The sequence below is a fragment of the Eschrichtius robustus genome, chromosome 4, assembly GCF_028021215.1.
Source record: "Eschrichtius robustus isolate mEscRob2 chromosome 4, mEscRob2.pri, whole genome shotgun sequence".
Classification (NCBI taxonomy): domain Eukaryota; kingdom Metazoa; phylum Chordata; class Mammalia; order Artiodactyla; family Eschrichtiidae; genus Eschrichtius; species Eschrichtius robustus.
The window spans coordinates 58,484,922-58,508,113 of NC_090827.1; the positions used below are offsets into that span (position 1 = coordinate 58,484,922).

General features: G+C 34.2%; 1 protein-coding gene across 5 annotated transcripts in view; it reads left to right on the forward strand.

The window, feature by feature from the left end:
• CNOT6L (CCR4-NOT transcription complex subunit 6 like) overlaps positions 1 to 23,192 on the forward strand; it is a 119,180-nt gene that overhangs the window by 81,122 nt on the left and 14,866 nt on the right. For all 5 annotated transcript variants that reach the window (XM_068542790.1, XM_068542789.1, XM_068542786.1 and 2 more), the window contains 3 exons: positions 7,589 to 7,657; positions 10,327 to 10,484; positions 13,031 to 13,185. In XM_068542790.1, coding sequence (XP_068398891.1) covers positions 7,589 to 7,657; positions 10,327 to 10,484; positions 13,031 to 13,185 — 382 coding nt within the window. The remainder of the gene's footprint in view (positions 1 to 7,588; positions 7,658 to 10,326; positions 10,485 to 13,030; positions 13,186 to 23,192) is intronic.

The following is a 23,192-nucleotide window of genomic DNA, read 5'->3' on the forward strand; positions in this document are numbered from 1 at the left end:
ATAAACTTCCCTCTTAGAACTGCTTTTGCTGCATCCCATAGGTTTTGGGTCGTCGTGTTTTCATTGTCATTTGTCTCTAGGTATTTTTTGATTTCCTCTTTGATTTTTTCAGTGATCTCGTTTATTTAGTAACGTATTGTTTAGCCTCCATGTGTTTGTCTTTTTTACGTTTTTTTCCCTGTAATTCATTTCTAATCTCATAGCATTATGGTCAGAAAAGATGCTTGATATGATTTCAATTTTCTTAAATTTACTGAGGCTTGATTTATGACCCAAGATGTGATCTATCCTGGAGAATGTTCCGTGCGCACTTGAGAAGACCGTGTAATCCGCTGTTTTTGGATGGAATGTCCTATAAATATCAATTAAATCTATCTGGTCTATTGTGTCATTTAAAGCTTCTGTTTCCTTATTTATTTTCATTTTGGATGATCTGTCCATTGGTGTAAGTGAGGTGTTAAAGTCCCCCACTATTATTGTGTTACTGTCAATTTCCTCTTTTATGGCTGTTAGCAGTTGCCTTATGTATTGAGGTGCTCCTATGTTGGGTGCATATATATTTATAATTGTTATATCTTCTTCTTGGATTGATCCCTTGATCATTATGTAGTGTCCTTCTTTGTCTCTTGTAACATTCTTTATTTTAAAGTCTATTTTATCTGATATGAGTATAGCTACTCCAGCTTTCTTTTGATTTCCATTTGCATGGAATATCTTTTTCCATCCCCTCACTTTCAGTCTGTATGTGTCCCTAGGTCTAAAGTGGGTCTCTTGTAGACAGCATATATATGAGTCTTGTTTTTGTATCCATTCAGCAAGCCTGTGTCTTTTGGTTGGAGCATTTAATCCATTCACGTTTAAGGTAATTATCGCTATGTATGTTCCTATGACCATTTTCTTAATTGTTTTGGGTTTGTTTTTGTAGGTCCTTTTCTTCTCTTGTGTTTCCCACTTAGAGAAGTTCCTTTAGCATTTGTTGTAGAGCTGGTTTGGTGGTGCTGAATTCTCTTAGCTTTTGCTTGTCTGTAAAGCTTTTGATTTCTCCATCAAATCTAAATGAGATCCTTGCCGGGTAGAGTAATCTTGGTTGTAGGTTCTTTCCTTTCATCACTTTAAGTATATCATTCCACTCCCTTCTGGCTTGTAGAGTTTCTGCTGAGAAATCAGCTGTTAACCTTATGGGAGTTCCCTTGTATGTTATTTGTCGTTTTTCCCTTGCTGCTTTCAATAATTTTTCTTTGTCTTTAATTTTTGCCATTTTGATTACTATGTGTCTTGGCGTGTTTCTCCTTGGGTTTATCCTGTATGGGACTCTCTGCGCTTCCTGGGCTTGGGTGGCTATTTCCTTTCCCATGTTAGGGAAGTTCTCGACTATAATCTCTTCAAATATTTTCTCTGGTCCTTCCTCTCTCTCTTCTCCTTCTGGGACCCCTATAATGCGAATGTTGTTGCGTTTAATGTTGTCCCAGAGGTCTCTTAGGCTGTCTTCATTTCTTTTCATTCTTTTTTCTTTAGTCTGTTCCGCAGCAGTGAATTCCACCATTCTGTCTTCCAGGTCACTTATCCGTTCTTCTGCCTCAGTTATTCTGCTATTGATTCCTTCTAGTGTAGTTTTCATTTCAGTTATTGTATTGGTCATCTCTGTTTGTTTGTTCTTTAATTCTTCTAGGTCTTTGTTAATCATTTCTTGCATCTTCTCAATCTTTGCCTCCATTCTTATTCCGAGGTCCTGGATCATCTTCACTATCATTATTCTGAATTCTTTTTCTGGAAGGTTGCCTATCTCTACTTCATTTAGTTGTTTTTCTGGGTTTTTTTCTTGTTCCTTCATCTGGTACATAGCCCTCTGCCTTTTCATCTTGTCTATCTTCCTGTAACTGTGGTTTTTGGTCCACAGGCTGCAGGATTGTAGTTTTTCTTGCTTCCGCTGTCTGTCCTCTGGTGGTTGAGGCTATCTAAGAGGCTTGATGGGAGGCTCTCTGTTACTAACTTTTTGTTTGATTCCAGTTTGGGACCAGTTGGGAAACATTCTGTATTATTTCAATTCTTTTAAATTTCTTGGGGTTTGTTTTATTGTCTGTCTTGGTGAATGTTCCATGAGTGCTTGAAAAAAGTATATATTTTGTGGGTTGTTGGGTGGAGTATTCTACACATGCAAATTAGATCATGCCGGTTGCTGGTGGTATTTAATTCCTCTATATTTTTTGTAACTTTCTATGTAGTAGTCTTACCAGATGTTATAGTGCTGAAATTGCCAACCATAGTTGTGGATTTGTCTGTTTCTCCTTTCAGCTTTGTCAGTCTTTGCTTCATGTATTTTGAAGTGGTGTTGTTTGATGTATACATATTTAGGATTGCTACATCTTCTTGATGAATTGATCTTTTTATCATTGTGTAATAACCTCCCTTGTTCCTAGTATCTTTTTTGCTCTTAAGTCTGCTTTATCTGATGTGAACATAACCACTCTGCTTCTTTTTGGTTTGTTTAATGTTTACATACTCTTAGATTCAGCTTCACTATGTGTATGTGAAGTGAATTTCTTGTATTAGTGTACAGTTGACTTTTATGTCATGATTTTTATCTACTCTGCCAAGATTCCACTCATTTAATTTGTGTATTTATTAGACCATGTACATATAAAATAATTATTGATATGTAGAACTTGAATCAGCCATTTTGATACTTGTATTCTGTTTGTTTCCTTTGTTTCTCCTTCATTTATCTTTTCTTGGTTTCTTGTGGGTTACTTAAACATTTTTTTAAGATTCCGTCTTGTTTCATTTATGCTGTTTTAGAGTATATTGTCTTGTATAGTTTTCTTAGTCGTTACTTTAAATATCACAATTACATACATACCACAGTCTATTGATAATGGTGTCTTATCACTTTAAGTGAATTATTGTTGCCCTACTTCCATTTGTGTCCCTTCACCCTCCCCACTTTTAAAATATTATTGTCCCTAGTATTTCCTCTACCTGTACTAAGTACCACACAGGCATTACAAATTTTGCTTCAGCCGTCAGATATGATTTAAGAAGCTTATGCGGAGAAGGTTAATCTGTTATATTTATCCTTAATATTAGTCATTCTCTGTTCCTTCCATTTTGATGTTCCATTTCTTCTGTTATGTTCTTTCTGTTTAGAGAGCTTCCTCTAGTCATTCTTTAAGGGCTGGTCTGCTAGCAACAAAGTCTTGTAGTTTTCCTTTGATAACATCTTTATTTTTCCTTGATTTAGGAAGGAAAGTTCTGCTGGACACAGAATTTGAGGTTGACAGTTCTATTCTTTTAGCACTTTATCACTTCCTCTGGCACCATGGTTTTAGAAAAGAGACTTATTGTTCCCCTTTAGGTAATGTGTCATTTCGCTGAGGTTTTTGGGATTTTTGTCTTTAATTTTTAGCAGTTTCATTATGACGTGGTTTGGTGTGGGTTACTTTGGCTTTATTCTGTTTGAAGTTTGCACATCTTCTTAAACTTGTAGATTTATGTTGTTTATTAAATTTGAGAATTTTTACTCATTATCTCTTAGAATACTTTTAAGTCTACATTCTCTTTCTGAACTCTGATGATATGAATCTTAGATCTTCTGTTATAGTCCCACAGGTTCCTCAAGCTCTGTTCATTGTTTTTTTCAGTTTTCTTTTTATTGTTCCTATTGAGTAAATTCTCTTGATTTGTTCTCAAATCCAATCATTTTATCTTTGGTTATCGTTATTATTGTGCCCTTCCACTTCTTTGCTTGGGTTTTCTGTTTTTTCAGTTTTCAAGAGAATTTGTAATTACTTTTTGTAGCAGCTCTATGATGGCTGCTCTAAAATTTCTGTCAGATAATTTCAGCATCTGAATCATCTCTGTGTTGTTGTCTGTTGGTAGTCTTTTCTCACTTAAGTTGTGATTTTCCTGGTCTTTGGTATGACCAGTGATTTTCAGTTGTGCCCTGGATATTTTGAATATTCTGTTAGGAGATTCATGACCTTTTAAAAACCTCAGTAGCAGGCAGCCAATTTAGGTTTAGCCTGTAGGTTCTGTTGTTCCTCCCAGGCTCAGCTGGCACCCTCTCTGTGGGGAGACCAGGCCCAGTGCTGCCAGCCACTGGGAGGTGTGGGAAATCAGAACTTTCCTTGCATGCCTCGCCACCCTGGGTCTATTCCTGGTGGCTTCAGGGCTGTCTCGCACTTAGTGTGGCATGTGTGGGAGATAAAAATGGGAGAATTGTTTTATCACATTATAGGTATGATGCTGAAAGACGTATTAAGATGTCAACTGCTGTTTCTTCTCTTCATAATGAGAATAGACTTATCTTCAATTTTGATCCAAATCCTGGTGCTGTGTCTAGGACCATATAGATTTATCTATTAAACAGTCTTTATCTGATTTGATAGTTGGCCCATATAACTCTGTATTCCTCTCCTTTGTCGTATCATTGGCTATGCAATTTTATCTTTGAAAAAAGTCAATTTTAAGTATGTGCCACACAAGAATATATTATTCTCCTTGGAAGAAATACTTAAATTCCGGTTAAGACTAGATTTTCCTTTGACCACTACCTTTAATTCCACTCCCCTCCGTGTAAGTAAACACACTTGTAAGTTGGGTGTGTATCCTTGTAGACGTGTCTATAGACATTACATATAAAAATTATACCAGTAGAAATTTTATGGTATTACTTTGCATGTGTGTTTTAAACTTTTTTCTAATAAAATCTATCCTATTGTTATAATGTATCTTATTATTTAATTAAAATGTATCTTATATATTTTTCTACTTTTTTTCTCACTCAACAGTATTTCTTATATACCTTTCCACTTTAGCACACATATATCTTTTTTCTTTTAAACTGTAGCATAGACTTCTGTGAAATCGATAATTACCATTTACCATTGCTTTTGCTATTATAAACAGTGGCATAATGAATATATATTTGAATGCTGCTTTAAGCAGATAGGGCTGATCCCAAGAAATAGAATTGCTGGGTCACAGGGACATGAATGTTTTAAATTTTAAAAGATGATGCCAGTTTGTCCTCCCAGATAGCTGTACCAGTTTGTATTCCCACCAGTTGTACATGCAAGTATCTGTTTCTTATCACCTTCACCAACCCTGGATATTAGTAAACTTAAAAATTTTTTTTGTCAATCTGGATAAAGACATGCTATCTCATTTTTTAACGTTTCCCGGTTACTGGTGAGATAGAGTATCTTTTCCTATGTTTTTGTTCTTTGGTTGTTGTTGGGGAATATTATACGTTTTACTTACACTGATATATTGTGCTGTATCAGTTAAGATATGGGAAGTGTCAGAATGTTGACATCACCTTACTTGTCTTATTTTGATATTTTTTGTGCTTTCTGAATTTTTAACTATTTGCTAATAAGGATCCCAGCAGCTAAAAAGTTCCTTGTTTACTCTTCATTATATTTATATAATGAGCTTTCCATTTTTTGAGATAGTTGCCAAGATTCTGGCGTGGCACTCCTAGCAGGCATGATTATTTTCCAGGATTCAATGTGTTGAACCAGCTGGATGGTTTGTTTGTCATCTTATGATGACCTTCATATGGACTGTGCAAAATAACATTCATTTCACTTTGTGAAAAGCATGGCTGCTAAAACAGGCATCCTTTAGGTAGACTTCAGAACATCAAAATGATTAGTAAAGTGAAACTTTTTTAAAGGTCTTGGATACTGTGGTCAAAATATCTGTGGCTGGATGACGATGGAGTGTTTTTGTTTTAAAGGAATACATTTCTTATCCACTAATTCCCTGGGTAAATCTGCAACCTCTAATCAAATTGTTCTGTAACTGCAAATGTGTTTAAAAGGGAGAAGAAAAAGAGGAAGTTAAATCTTAACTTAGTAATTTTCTTTCATCTTATAGTTTGGTAACATTTAGTTCCATAGTATTGACAATCATATCTGAGCAATTAATGTTTAACCAGTGCCTTCTTTTTTTCTGTATAATGTAGCTCTAATCTCTTGCTTTGCATTGACATTATGAAAGAGAGAAAGAGTTAAAATTAGGAAATGAAAGCCCTGTTAGAAAATTCAGTAATTTTTATTATGCATGCATATTTGTTTTTTTCTATTTTAAAAATATTTGAATATTTTGTTCATCAGTGTGTTGAAACTTCACATAGCTTTGATTTTCCAGCTGGAAACAAGGCTGGGTCAACACAATTTACATGTGTAATTAAGACATAACATCTTACTTAAGTTTTTTTTTTTTTTCTTTTAACATCTTTATTGGCGTATAATTGCTGTACAATGTTGTGTTAGTTTCTGCTGTATAACAAAGTGAATCAGCTATATGTGTACATATATCCCCATGTCCCCTCCCTTTTGCGTCTCCCTCCCACTCTCCCTATCCCACCCCTCTAGGTGGTCACAAAGCACCCAGCTGATCTCCCTGTGCGATGCAGCTGCTTCCCACTAGCTATCTGTTTTACATTTGGTAGTGTATATATGTCAGTGCTACTCTCTCATTTCGTCCCAGCTTTACCCTTCCCCCTCCCCGTGTCCTCAAGTGCATTCTCTGTGTCTGTGTCTTTATTCCCGTCCTGCCTTTAGACACTATAAAACTCTTAGAGGAAAACATAGGCAGAACACTCTGTGACATAAATCACAGCAAGATCCTTTTTGACCCACCTCTTAGAGAAATGGAAATAAAAATAAAAATAAACAAATGGGACCTAATGAAACTTAAAAGCTTTTGCATAGCAAAGGAAACCATAAACAAGACGAAAAGATAACCCTCAGAATGGGAGAAAATATTTGCAAACAAGCAACTGACAAAGGATTAATCTCCAAAATATAGAAGCAGCTCATGCAGCTCAATATCAAAAAAACAAACAACCCAATCCAAAAATGAGCAGAAGACCTAAATAGACATTTCTCCAAAGAAGATATACAGATTGCCAACGAACACATGAAAGGATGCTCAACATCACTAATCATTAGAGAAATGCAAATCAAAACTACAGTGAGGTATCACCTCACACCGGTCAGAATGGCCATCATCAAAAAATCTACAAAAAATAAATGCTGAAAAAAAAAAAAAGTGCTGGAGAGGGTGTGGAGAAAAGGGAACCCTCTTGCACTGTTGGTGGATGTAAATTGATACAGCACTATGGAGAACAGTATGGAGGTTCCTTAAAAAACTAAAAACAGAACTACCATGTAACCCAGCAATCCCACTACTGGGCATATACCCTGAGAAAACCATAATTCAAAAAGAGTCAGGTACCACAGTGTTCATTGCAGCACTATTTGCAATAGCCAGGACATGGAAGCAACCTTACTGAAGGTTTTAAATAGGTACTTTTTTATAAATACTGTGTAAGTATAAATGCCACTAATGAATTTCCTCATGTTCTTTTTGGATATTAGTTACGTGTTTTATGCAGAACCCTTCGTCAACTTCCTTCAGCTTCTAAATCTTCATTATATTTCAGTACTATATTTTTAAGTCAGTTTGTGGGGCATTATAGCTGAAGAGAAAACAGAAGCTGATTTGACATTATAAAGCAAATGATACTGATTTTAGAAAGATATGAAAATATGTTTAAAAGAATATACATTTTTTCCAGTTCATCCAGAGCAGCTTCCTCCGAGGCCATGGATTACATTAAAAGAACGAGACCAAATTCTGCCATCAGGTAAATAGTTTTTCTTATTTTTCCTTGACTTTTCTCAGATATACTTGAAATGCCATTTGGACTTTGTGATAAAATTGGCAGGCCTTCATTTTACCTCCCCTAAGTAGATGCGTTTAAAAATACTGATCAATAGACTTAAAAGTCTACTCTAAGGCTTATGTACAGGAATCTCATACCTTTCACAGTGATGCAGCTCTTGGTTTTAAAATTATTTCTTGTAATAGAGCTTTCCAAATGGCATCTTCACATAGGGTTTGGTGATTTAAGAAAAATGTGAGTAGTAATGAATTTTCTTCTGAAGAATTTTGAACTACTTAGATACTTTATCTTTTTTGAGTGGGTAGGCTGATAACGCTTGTAGAAGGATAATTTAGACTGAGTTAAATTTACTATATTGGAAACAAAATATGATACCAGGCCAAGGGTATAAAAATGATACAGAGTGAAGATTTGAGCAGTTTAATTATATGATTTAGCATTTCTAGAACTGCAGTAATGTAGGAAATATAAACCTTTATCTTTTGGTGCAGACCAATGATGATTTGACATTTATAGGGCTTCTTACTGCTTATTAGACATTTTATGATTGGGAATTCTGCTTAAAATAAGTTGTTATGAATTAATATTCCTCTTAATCACAAGTGATAGTTTTCATGATACCTAATTTTGTTTTAAAAATGAAAATTTTACTGTTTTAATATGAAGGTAAACCAATCACTGAATACCGATACTTAATTTTTAAAGGGTAAACCACAGAATTTATTATGTACTTTTACAACAATATAAAGCCCGTCTTATTTTTTTTTTTAGTTTAAGGTAAGAAGTGGAAGGATTCAGAAAAAATCATTAGCTTAGGTATCGGGCGATGTGGGAAGTGTGATGTGTTCATAGTTCTATTTATATTTTAATAACACTGAGAAATATTATCATATCAGTACATTTCTGTATCTTCTAGAGGTAATAATTTTAAAACCACCACACTCTGGAGCCATAGTATCAGCCTGTTCTAAGAGGTACTGTATCAGTGTTATCAAGAATAACACTTCTGTTATCAGGATTCACCTTGATGGTCTGAGTAAAACGAATACCTCAGTTTTTCTACAAAGCCTTAAGTTAGGCAGATTTATTTTATGCTTAGCCTTCCTTAATGTGTAATTAATTGTTCCCTTTCTGGTATTAAAATGATATTAAAAACACCATTTTCTAGTTCTTCAAAGTAATCCCTTTCTGAGCACGAGTTAACATAATCTTGAAGAAGATCTTTCCTAATATCACATACCTTCATTTCCATTAAGAAGAGGAACAACAGAAACAAGTTTTTATTAGTTGTTGAAGTCTCAAGTAATGTGTTCTTGGGTTTTCCTTATTGAAAAACCACTATGGATTTTTCTTGGGATGTCTGACTTCCGTGAGTAGAATCAGTGCTACAAAAAAAAAAAAGATATTAAAAATGCCTTTTACTTCTGATGCATAGGGAGATGTGTATAATAACTAACAATGGTTATGGGTGATTTATAGCCACAAAACTATAATGGTAATTAAACTATGTAAGAATTAATCCCAGATAGTGAAAAGAGGTACCAGTATACAAAATGGCCACCAGTCAGATTTCCAGGGGACCGTTGAACTAAGTTTCTCTTAATACCTTTCCCATCATCTGACTTTGAATCAACTTCAGTCAAGTGTTACTTCATTCTTGGATTCCTCACCTTTTATTAAGTACTTGATTCTCAACTGTGTCTGCCCATTATAATCACCTGGGATGCTTTTTAAAAATATTAATACCCAAATCCTAATATACTAACTTAATTAGTCTGGAGTAGGGCGCTGAGTATCAGCATTTTTTTAAAAAAAGTTCTACAAACTGATTCTAATGGACAGCCAGGATAGAGAATTAATGATAAAAATCAGGGCTTTTCAAACTGGTGTGCATGTGCATATGAATCACCTGGGGATTTTGTTAAATTGCAGGTTCCAATTCATTAAGTCTTTGTGAAGCCAGAAATTCTTCAGTACTGAGTTCCTAGGTGATAACTGATGCTGCTGGTACTTAGAGCACATTTTTGAGTAGCAGGGATACAAGCTGCGTTTTCCTATTAGTTTGCTTGTAGTCCTTTTATAGGCATTTTAAAATGAGAATTTAGTTTTAGAAATGAACATTTGATTTGGTAAAAAAGGATTCTCTTATGACTGAACTTTGTTAGTCCATATTCTTCTGGCTCAGAGCAGTGAGAGCAGTAAGAGGCCCAAAAAAGTATTAAGTATGGATATTTTGTTAATACAAGTTAATGAAATTAGAGCCTTTTAACGAGAAAGAAATTAAAATTTACTTTTATTCCATTTATAGAGAAAAGTTTCGCTCAGTAAATTATGTGCAAAAAATAGTATTCTGATTTAAAAGTTGAATTTTTATTTATTAAAATATTCTAAAAAATCACAAATATGAAGTATTAGTCTAATTCTGGTAAAAGAACTTTGGTGTGATGGATTCCAGTGAAGTTTTGTAGGTATAGTTTAACGGAATCTTGCCCAAGGCATTTCACGATGAAGATATTTGGGGTATGTTTGTGTGGCATGTGTGCTTGTGTAGGTGTATATGTGATATTGCTTTAGAAAACATTGCCTAATTTTCTCCCTTTTGTCTGTTGTTTTTTTCTCCCACTTCTTAGCATCATTCACGGTTATGTGTTACAATGTGTTATGTGATAAATACGCCACCCGGCAGCTATATGGCTATTGCCCATCCTGGGCATTAAACTGGGAATACAGGAAAAAGGGAATTATGGAAGAAATTGTTAACTGTGACGCAGATATCATTAGTCTTCAGGTAACACTATAGAAATTAAATTGTCTTTAACTTAAAGGTGAACCTAAAAATTATAGAAGACCTTACTTTTGGGAGAGTTCCTGTGTTCGAAGGAAAACCCAAAGCAATTATTTTCTTTCCTCTTAAAAAAAAAAAAGGACAATTTTAATAAGCACTTCAGATATTTCTACAGTGAAACTGTTTTGCTAAGTATAGCCACCAACTTATACTCATTTACTATTTTCTTACATGAAAGTAATCTCACCACACTATTCATGTTAATTCATTTTATGAACAAATCGTTGGTATTGCCGAAAGAGAAAACTGCAGAATATTGCATCTCTAAGGTTTATAAATTTAACTTATACTGGGTTCTGTAAAACAGAATTACTTGCCCACCGTTGTTCTTTAATGATAAACATTTGTTTTTTGATGTGGGCCATTTTTAAAGTCTTTATTGAATTTGTTACAATGTTGCTTCTGTTTTGGTTTTTTTGGCCACGAGGCATGCGGGATCTTAGTTCCCTGAATAGGGATCCCACCCAGGGATTGCACCCGCACCCCCTGCATTGGAAGGTGAAGTTTTAACCACTGGACCACCAGGGAAGTCCCAGTGATAAGCATTTTAAACATTTAAAAATATTGCGCTATAAATCATGCATTTTTGCCTTATTTTAAAAGCAACCTCAGAAATCTAGATACTTTATAGTGAATTTAACTGACAAAGTACCTTTCCATTGAAATATTTGTCTTATTGCTTCTTTTCAACACTCAGCTAATGAATGGCCAAGAAGGTTTATGTGTAGTTTTTAGTACTTTTTCCTTAGCAACTTTCAAAGCATATTAAATGCTTAAAGGTATTTAAAAATTTTAAGTGTTATAATGTCATACCTCCTTTTCAGCATAGCTTAAGAAAGCTATTACTTTTTATAATAATTTTTTTGTACTAGAACAGCTTATTTATATTTGTGTTATTATCCATGGTTCATTTGACTTCCTAGGAAATAACAAGAAGTCTTCAGAAATTAAATTTTGTTTTAAACACTGACAACTGACACAAACTTGGGGGGAGGAGGAGGCAAATAAGCATAGGCTTGTTGTAGTTACTTAACTGTCCTCCTTTTGATTCAGAAGTAAAGTGTAGTATGAAGTATAAAAGCATCATATGGGGCTTCCCTAGTGGCGCAGTGGTTGAGAATCTGCCTGCCAATGCAGGGGACATGGGTTCGAGCCCTGGTCTGGGAAGATCCCACCCTAGTGGCGCAGTGGTTGAGAATCTGCCTGCCGATGCAGGGGACATGGGTTCGAGCCCTGGTCTGGGAAGATCCCACCTGCCGTGGAGCCTGTGCTCCGCAACAAGAGAGTCCGCGATAATGAGAGGCCTGCGCACCGCGATGAAGAGTGGCCCCCACTTGCCACAACTAGAGAAAGCCCTCGCACAGAAACAAAGACCCAACTCAGACATAAATAAATAAATAAATAAATAAATAAATAAATAAAGATAGAAAATGGACCACAAAGCCCAAAATATAAAAAAAAAGCATCATAATTTTAAAAATACGTTCTTATTATAGTAAGAACATATTTAAAGTAATATTATATTATAAAGTGTTCATTCTAGAGAAGTTGGAAATTTTGAAAAAATATAAAGAATAATGGAGGAAAACACCTAATCCCATATCCCAAATATAGTTGCTGGGTTAAAACTTCTGAAGTATTTCTTGTACACTCTTAAAAAAATTCACTTGCCTATTTTTTTACAGATATGTACAGATATGTTTTCAAAATAGAGATCACACCATTGATGTATTTTGTTTCTTGTTTATTGCACTTAATACACTTTCCATGTTACTAAAATTCCTCAAAGCCAATTATATGAATATATATTAATTGATTTAGCATTTTCCCTACTGTTGGACATTCAGGCTGTTTATATTTTCACTGTTACAAAATCATGTTGTTATGAGCATTAGCATACATAAATCATTATCTTCACACTTGATTATTTCATTTGGAAAGATTTGTTAAAAATATGTTATGGGTCTAACTTAATAATTACTACTTCAACACAGACCATTGGATTATTGGTATTCAGGTACCTAAAAATTCCTTAAGTAGAATTTTTTGTTGGTAGATCTTAAGCTTCTCACTCTTGAGTATCATTTCTTTCCACCACAGTTGAGAAATTTGAAATAATTTTTAAAATTACCTCTTTATAATATAAAATTTGCTATTTCATACCACCTAATCTATAATATGACCAACTTTCATTGTTCATTTACCAGTTGAGGAAGTGAAGTATAGTGGAATGAATTCTAAATTGGGAGTCAAGAGACTTGGGACCAATTACCTGTGTGAGCATGAGAAAATCACGTTACTTACTGGTTCTCTTAGGTTTTAAAAAGCTGCCATTGTCAAATGGTGGCTGCCAGCAATAAGGTAAGGTACTTAGATAGTATTTTTTAAGTGAAGTATTTTAACTTGGTCACACCTTACTCACAATGCTGCACGTTTTTATATCTTAGTTTTCCTCTGTCATGTCAATGATAATGTTTCTTTCGTCTCAGGAAGTGGAAACAGAGCAATACTTCACTCTCTTTCTGCCAGCATTGAAGGAGCGTGGATATGATGGATTTTTTTCTCCAAAGTCACGTGCCAAAATCATGTCTGAGCAGGAGAGAAAGCATGTGGATGGTTGTGCAATATTCTTCAAAACAGAAAAGTGAGTTAAGGAAATGAAGCATAATAGTGTACTTATTTCTTTAATTACCACACATTTGAAACTGTCTTTGGTTTGACCCTGAAATAGACAGGTAATATAAAAGTTTAAAACTGCTGGTAATGTTTTATTTCTTAGGCAATGTTTTTATTGATACAGGCCTATTTATTACCAGCATGGCATGTTATTTTAAGTAAATGAATTAAGTGAATTTGAAAGCTATTTGAGCCCCTTCTTCTCACTTATTTGTACCTACTTTCATATCTTTTCTGTGACTTTTTAATAGAGATTTTTCATTTGTTTAATAATTAGTACACAGCCCTGAAGTATTTGAGGTCAGGATATGCTAAATTCTTCTAGTGGGTTGGTGATTTTTTTTTTTTTTTTTTTTTACAAATTTTAGGATAACAATAGCTATTACTTTCATAGTGTTTACATGTCAGCCGTTTTATTTATACTGATTCGTATTGGAAATAAGAATGTTTACTGTATTATTCTTTATGTTTTTTTTGCCAAATTACATTAAAAATATTAAAGGGTATATACTTGAATGATACTGTATTTCTATATATATTTTCATGAAGTAAAATATTAGTTTTTGTGTAAAAAAGAAAGTAGATTTTTTTTTGCTAGTTGACCTTTTTCAGAATCATTCATTTTATGAACTTTTCATCTTTTTAAATTAACATTCTATATGTTTATTTAGTCATTCATTCACTAAATGTTTACTGAGCATTTGCTTTGTGACAAGTGCTGTGCTAGTCACAATAGACTCAAAGACATATAGTTTCTATCCCACTCAGAGCTCTAGTAGGAAAATCACAATCTAATATGGTATATGTGAGACGGAGATATGCAAGGATAGATAAGGGAGGACGTGCACAGAGCTTATGGAGCTAGGGAGTTAAAGGATTGACTGAGACAGGACAGTGGAAAGCGGTCATGACCTGAAGTGGAAAACAGAAAACATGACCTTTGTTTTTTCAGGGCTGTAATATAGTTGATGAAAATACAGTCAAAGATAAAAAGATGATGACTGCTTATTAAAATACATGAACAATCTTGTAGAGACCTCTGTGCTTTAGTATTCTTGAGTTTAAAATGGAAAAGAGTATCTGTTCAGAGTTAGCGACAAGAATTAAAGGAGATAACGAATGGATAGGTACTTCGTAAATCATTAAGTGTCCTGGAAATATTTTTATTATTGTCATATTTCTCTGTTTCTGTAATCCTTTGCAATATTAGTATTTCTCTCTTACTGGGTTTATGATGTTGTGTGCATTGGATTTAGGAACTGCATTTCCTACTTGAGGGTGCAGAGCTGTAACACACTTAGAAGGCTATCTCTCCCTTTTTTTTTTTTTTTTTTGGTTTGGAATTGTGAAGAGTTTATTATGTGACTCTTTCATTCTTTTATGTATCTATTTATTTATATTTATTTTTATTGAAGTATAGTTGATTTACAATAAAGTGAGTCAGCTATACATACATTCTTTTTTATATTCTTTTACATTATGGTTTATCATAGGATATTGAATATAGTTCTCTGTGCTGTACAGTAGGACCTTGTTTATCCATTCTATATATATAACAGTTTGCATCTACTAACTCCAAACTCCAAATCCATCTCTCCGCCACTGCCCCTCCCCCTTTCCATTCCCCCTGGGCAACCACAAGTCTGTTCTCTATGTCTGTAAGTCTATTTCTGTTCTTAGATAGGTTCATTTGTGTCATATTTTAGATTCCACATATAAGTGATATCATATGGTATTTGTCTTTCTCTTTTTGACTTACTTCACTTAGTATGATAATCTTTAAGTCCATCCATGTTGCTGCAAATGGCATTATTTCATAGAAGGCTATCTCTTGAACGCTGGCTGAGTGACTAGATGGTTAGAGGCAGATTCCTTTGGTTATCATCCTGAGGAAAAGAGAGAAGTGTTTTTTTGCCTCATAAAGGCTGCCAGTTTTACAGTGGAAAATTTGAAGGAACCTCCAATAGAAGACTGAAATATATGGATTCTCATAGAGATTGTATCCCGTAGTTAATAACTTAGGTTTGATACATTAGATAGGGAATCATCTATTAAATGCCTGTGACTATTTTCCTATATTTTCCTGTTTGGTGCCTATTATAACAAATCATTTCAATATTTTTATTGATACAGGCCTATTTATTACCAACCTGGCATGTTATTTTAAGTAAATGAATTAAGTGAATTTGAAAGCTATTTGAGCCCCTTCTTTTCACTTATTTGTACCTACTTTCATATCTTTTCTGTGACTTTTTAATAGAGATTTTTCATTTGTTTAATAATTAGTACACAGCCCTGAAGTATTTGAGGTCAGGATATGCTAAATTCTTCTAGTGGGTTAGTGATTTTTTTTTTTTTTTTTTACAAATTTTAGAATAACAATAGCTATTACTTTCATAGTGTTTACATGTCGGCCGTTTTCTTTTATTTATACTGATTATCTTATTTAATTTTTAAAGCAATCCTCAGAGGTAGGAATAGAGCTATTTCCTCATTTTTATAGATGAGGAAACCAAGACATAGAGATTATCTGACTTCACAGTCAATGCTTTTAACCACTGTACTAAACTGTGTCTTTAGATTTCTTTTTTTTTTTTTAATATTTATTACTTTTTTTAATTGAAGTCTAGTTGATTTACAATGTTGTGTTAGTTTCAGGTGTGCAGCAAAGTGATTCCGTTTTACATATATATTTTTTTTTCCAGATTCTTATATAGGTTATTACAAAATATTGAGTATAGCTCCCTGTGCTATATAGTATGTCCTTGTTGTTTATCTTTAGACTTATTGTTTCAGCTTCCAATATCACTTGTACCTCTTAAAAGGTTACCTAATTTGGGAAATACTGCCTTGAATTTGATATTTGTTACCAGTATTCACGCACAAATTTCCTTGAAACACCATAATTAAAAAAAGAATTACTGATAACATTGAGACGTGTAATATCAATCTGTTTTTCCATTTGCCATTGTTTCTTTCTGAAAGATGATAATACATAAAATTTTTTTCATTCCCTTCACAGTTTTGAGAGGAAAGTCTAAACTGCCTTGATAATTTACTAGAGGTAATTAAGATTTTGAACTAATAATTGTCTAGGCAACTTTAAACAACCAAATATTTGAAAATTGATACTTGAATTATTAAAAATGCTGTAAATTAGTTAAGAGATAAATACATAGGAAATACTTAGATGCATCATTTGCATTTCTTTCCTTCTTCGACTTTTTGCCTAAATAGTAACATGGATCCAGCAACAGATGAAGACCTTGAGTGTGATATGTTGTTAAATTCCACCTGTTTTGAACAGTGCCAAATAACTTGCTGATGGTCATGTTATCTATCCAATGCCAAACTATTTGGAATTTAACACAAAGTATACTATGCTGCATTTCTTCTACTCCTTCTTCAGATTGGAGAAATGATGCAGTGCAAAGAAAAGACTGTTTTGAAGCCGGGTGATTCTCCTGCTTATGTAGCTGTATAATCTTGAATGAGTCACTTACCCTTTCTGGCCTTATTTTCTCATTTGTACATATTTGTGTATTACCTTGTAAGAGAATTTATATGATTTACAAAACTAACAGTTAAAAGATAGCTGTAGAAGAGTGCTTCAATTCTCTGTACTCATTCTCAGGGTCTTAATCTTCTAAAACCAGAGTATCAGATAATTTCTCATCTTCATTGATGACATTTTTTTCCCTTCATGGAAAACAGTGGTACAGAATGGGTAACAATAAATGGAAACTATAATAATCGCTATTTTTAGCAAAATATTATAATAAAAATCTCTTATCCATCATGATGGAAGGATAGTATATTGCTTAGTAATGGCTGGACACAGACCATTATTCAGAGAATTAGAATACATTATATTTTATATTGTGTACATTATACTTTATATTGTATTCATTCTAGTTTAATCTTTGGGGATTCAGAAGGCACTTCAAGATTTGGTAGCACCTTTTGGTTATTATGAACATCTTTTTTTGGGTAATTAGATACCAGAAAATAGAAATTTTGGTTGATAAGATGCCAGAAATCACCTTTATCTTTGTCCTTTACCTTAATAGGTGTTTTCTTCAGTCCAAAATATTTTATAAAACAGACATATACATATAAGCCTGTATTTTGTGTGTGTGTGTAAGAAGAGACTGTTATTATAGATAAGTTTTTTAGAGTCAGAAAGTTTCTCTTTCCCATGTTTTGTCCTATAGACTAAACAGTTAGTAGAAATGGAGTCTTGGAGCCCGATACACAAATTGAAGAAATCCAAAATGTTGAAAAATGGAGCTGAAACCAGATCTAGATACTAGACTTACTTGCTTTTCCTGAGGTTAGCAATTCTGATCTGATCATGCTTTGTTTCAAATCAGTGAGAAAGGGAAAGATGAAAACAGCAGTTTTAGAACAGTGTGACCATTACACTGTGAAGAGGCAGTCTCTTCCAATAGGACTGGGAACTAGGTTGTCATGGTGCTTAGTCCTTACTGTATTGCCTCTGCTGTCTGTCTCAGAGGTACCAGGTAAGGCCAAGTCCTTGCTTTTCCTTCTGTATTACGACAGGTGGTTTTGTGGTTGAGAAGAGGTCATTCAGAGGTTATAGTGTTGTCCCAAAATGACCTATTGTGATAATCCTGTCTTAATAGTTTCTCAGTTACTAATTTTGTCTGTCATAGGTGGTGGTTGTGTTTAGAATTTTAAAATCTGAGATTGTGGTTTCTGGTTTCCAGTGTTAGCTTTCCCATTAATTTAATCTGAAACATAAAATTATTGCTTTATGCCAGTTTCCTTTACCTTTCCAGTATGGATAATAATAACTGTTCTGCCTAACTTCAGAGGTTTCGTATGGGGCTAAAATGATCAAGAATGTGAAAGTGCTTTTAGTGGTTAAAAGTGTTGTACAAATATAGGTAGGATGGTGAATATCCACTTTTCTTCCCTATTTATCTCACTCTCTAAGCTTACCTTTTCTAGCAGATTGTTTTCTGGCACTCCCATGATTACTTGAAAGGACCTAAGAACACATTTTATAGCATCTTATACTGAATATACAATAAAAAACTTCTATTTGGTTTAGGTTTAAGAGTGAGTTTAATGTGATCAGAAAGGGTCATAGTTAACAGAAAGTAGAAGCAGAGTGAAGGTTATTTGGTTGTAGGTAGGAGAGGAGAAAGTAAGAAATAGTATTGTTCTAAAGTAGTATGGATAGAATATGGATAACTATTTCTTACTATTTTATAAATGTATTATAAATATAGTATAAAATAAACACAAACACAAGATAAGTTATAGGAGATTATAACTCCCTATACTGGTGCTGGAAATCTCATTTTATAAAAGCAGAGTCCCTGAAAAGTTCTTATGGTTCAAGAAGTGTATCTATGCTCTTATTTAATTCTCACTGGAAAGAAGGAATTTTCTTTTCCTTAGTTCTCAACTATCTCTTTGGTTCTTCAACTACTGGTGAAGCTGAAATAATAAAATTGAGCATATAACCCTGACCCTTTTAGTATCTCTAAGCCCCAAGGAGGGAGGTGTAAGTTATAATGACATGTACTCTATTTAGGAAAACTGGTGTTATTTTTCTGAACTTTTTGAAACCAAAGACATTAAAAAGCAGATACCTCAAGAAGATTGGGAAGTTTCAAAAGTCAAAACTAAGGCAATACAATTATAAATTATACTAACAATGAGGAAGAAAGTTGGAGGGGTAGTTGGAGGCATCTAATGAACCGGGTAATTGTTCAGGATTAGTTTTAAAAGGAGTGTTTTTTGTTTTGGGGTGTTTTTTTTTTTTCTTTTTGATTAAAAAAGTCAATAACCAAGTATGTGTTAAAAAAAAAAGAGTTTATGAACCTATGTTCTTTGCCATGAAAATTAAGAAAAAGGGAAAATTGGGTGAAAGTGTTAAGGCAACGAGGAGGATATTTTAAATAACGTATGCACTGTAAAGGGGTATATGTTTGTGGATTGTGCCATCACTAATTGACGATCAAGAAAAAAACAGAGGTATGCAACTTCTATTTTGCTTTCATGGTCTCTGTTGAGGAGAATTATTTTCAAAGTGGAAAGACTAAGACCAGGTAAGGAGGAGATTGGCAAACCAAGAAGAGGAGATTGGTAAGCCAAGAGAGTCACTAAAGTGCCTTAACTAGTTAGGTTTCCATATCAATATAATTATATCCCATGTCCCCATAGTATTAAAATATCTTGCCAGAGTATGATTAGAGGAGTATTGGGTTGGCCACAAAGTTCGTTCGGGTTTTTTCCATAAGATGTTACAGAAAAACTCGAACGGACTTTGTGGCCAGCCCAATAGATGGCATGAATATTGGTGTACAGGAAAAGTCCTAATATACTGGGGACAAATAAACCACCTCATTTTCCAAAAAATTTGCGAGCCTCAGTTTTCCTCATCTTTGTAATGGTAATAGTAATACTGTCTGTTGCAATTTGAGTTCTCCAGAAAGAAGACTCCAAGTTACTTTGGTGTTTAGGAGTTTATTAGGGATCAACAACTGTGGAAAGGAAGGGGAAAAAGCAGAAATGAGCATAGAGAGTAGAGCTGTGCTGCAGACCTGGACAGCCTCAGCTGACCCCACCCTGTAGCTTTAGAGCTGAAATGGCCTGTGAGAGTTAACCCAGGAGGGGCCAAAATCCCCAGACCTTTATCTTTTGCTTTTGATCTGTAATTGGATATGTGCCACTCCCAGAAGTACTTGACCTTGGTGGGGCAGCTCTCTGCAACTGGAGCAATTCCTGAAGGATTGATGAGGAATCTGGGCAGCATCTCTTCATGTCCACCCCTTTGCAAAGTTTTAACAAATTTTAGGACTAATATGTATGAAGTACCTATCACAGGTCTTGATACAAAGTAGATCCTCAGTAACGGACCCCTTATTTTTATTTTTATTATTATTTGTACTGTCCTATTGAGAATTTTGATTGTTTAAGAGAAGATATATATATACATATAAGATTTATAAAAACTGAAAAGCTGGCAGGGATATTTAATCTTTTGGAAAAACAGAATGTAGTTTCCAAGTACCCTTAATATCTGAATGGGTGAACTAATGCGCAGAAGCTCATGAAATGATACTCAACAGAAATAAAGTCTGCTACTCTTAGATTGTTAAAGGGAAAGAAAGAGGAAGAGGTAAAATTATTTGAGAGCACAGAAGAATATTTACACTGAAAAAAGTTCATTACTAAACTAAATGTTAATTACTATAACTAACGGCATTAGTTATAATAGCTCGTATCAGAAGTAAATGTCCAACACAGAATAGTTCAATTATGGTGAATCTGTATAGTGGACTATGATGCAATCATAAAAATTGACTTTTGAAACATATAGTATTTTATAGGGAAATGTCCGTGGTAGAATGTTCATTAATATAGACCTAGAGTATTATTCTGATTGTATAAAAAATGTTTGTGTGCACGTGCATGGAGAAAAGTCTGGGGAAATATATTGACTTGTTGATGGGGGTGTTAGATTGCAAGTGACTTGAAGTTTTCTTTATGTTTTTAACTCATTTCCAAATCTCTATAATAAACATATGTAACTTAATAAAATCATTTTTTCACTTGTTTGTTTTTAAGCATCTATAAATGCAGAACTGAAGAGACCTGGTTTAAGAGCTAAAAGGACCAAAAAGTTTTAGATATATATTAGTACTTATTTGGCTTATAAATAATATGGCTGTCCCCAAGTGCAATTTCAGTCTTTATTAACAAAAATACAGTCCAAAATGAGGAAGGCAGTAGTTCATTTTTGCCCAGTTCTAGGTACTGCACCTTTGGGTGAACTTGAGTTTTTCAAATGAACAACTGTTTTACACCATATATCATATAAAGAATTGATGATTTCTTTTCTGGGGAAGACTTGGGGATGATGTTTAAAGTAGTGTCAAATGGAAAAGAAATTCTATATTCCTGTAAAGAAATGATATAGATCTAGTTTTGATGGAAGAAAGATACAGGGAAACAAATTTTAGTTAGGGAAGACAGTTCTAATAATTAGATATTCTCTAATAATTAGACAATTCTAATAATTAGATATATTAGTTCTAAGAGTTAGATATTAGATATGGGGGGGAGAGAATATCTAATTATTAGAACCCCTACCAAATAATAACCTGACTTTGGTAGAAGAAAAATATTCCAATATTAAAAATATAACCATTAAGTAGGATTTTCAAACTTTCCTACAGAACCTTAGGTTCCTATAAATAAGCCTTAAGAGTTAATATTTACAAGATATTTCAAAAATTAAATACAAATAATTAAACTGTAATTTAAAACTAACATGTTCACTCAGATGTTTCAAATATCAAATTTTAACACTTTGGAAATTGATAACATGTTCCTGATACGCTGCTTAGTTGACTTGTTGCAGACCTCTGAATTGAGTTTTTGCCTGCTTGCTTTTTCTGAGTTCAAAGTCAGTTATTTACCACTTGTATCTGTGTGTCTGTGTGAATCAGGATTTTTATTATTAATACTGTGTAACCAAAACAGAATAGAGAAATAAACTGGGTACTGAGACTGATATGACTATAATTATCATCTATACCCTCTGATTTCAAATTTTTATAATCAAAACAGATTCATCATTTTCAGTGATTGATTTATTTAAATGTAATACTGCTTTTATCTGTTTTATATATAAGAATCTTACCAGAAATTGTTTGAAAAAGGTATTCCACTGCTTAAAGACATTTTTAAAAGTCTGATATGGAGAATGATCAATTGTATCTGTAGAACTTATTTTGAATCTGCCTACTTCTCTTTATTTCTCTTGCCTTAGTCTAAGCCACCATCATCTGTCATCCAGACAACCTCAGAAACTTTCTAATTGTTCTCATAATTCCTGAACTTTGGCTCCTGTAATTTATTCTCTACAGTGCAGCTGCAATGATCTTAAAAAATATAAATCAAATAATAACATATCCTTGCTTAGAACCTATTCAGTCTTCTTCCTCTTAATCTCCAACACCATTTCCACCCTTCCATTCCTTTCTAACCTATAAACGTACAAAGTTGTTTGCTGACCCAGGACCTCTCTCTTCTTCCTCTATCTGGAATGCTCTTTTTTTTTTTTTTTTTTTTTTTTTTTAATTAATTAATTATTTATTTATGGCTGTGTTGGGTCTTCGTTTCTGTGCGAGGGCTTTCTCTAGTTGTGGCAAGCGGAGGCCACTCTTCATCGCGGTGCACCGGCTTCTCACTATCGTGGCCTCTCTTGTTGCGGAGCACAGGCTCCAGATGCGCAGGCTCAGTAATTGTGGCTCACGGGCCCAGTCGCTCCGCGGCATGTGGGATCCTCCCAGACCAGGGCTCGAACCCATGTCCCCTGCATTGGCAGGCAGATTCTCAACCACTGAGCCACCAGGGAAGCCCTGGAATGCTCTTGATTCCATTCTTCACCTTGGTAGTTCCTCATCCTTCATGTTTCAGTTTAAATATCCCCTGTTTAAGGTAGAGGGTGGAAACTGCACTCCCTTTAATCACTCTGGCTTAGGAGTAGGCACATGACCCGACCTTTTATTCTTCTCAGCGCATCTGAGACATTCAGAATTGGAGCAAGGAGAGGAGTGTTATTTCATCTAGCAGTGCCCTGCAACACAGTAAGATGTTAGTCAGTATTTTTGAAGGAATGTGTGCAGGCTTCTCTTTCAAAGCTAGGAGAACATGGGGTGGGGACCTTTTATAAGAGCAAAGATGTCTTTTCTCCACTTAAAACCTAGTGAAAGGTAGACAGTATATTTAGTAGCTTTTGGTTGTTTATAAATACTTCACAAACTTAATAAAACTAGGCTGACAGAGGTTAAATGGCTTGACCAAAGTCATACTGCTATTAAATGACAGTGCTAGACTCAATTCTATTAAATCCTACAATGCTAGAATACCTGCTTTGGCACTAAGGAAACGAAATATTAGTGCAGATGCAGAAGCTATAATCACAGGGAG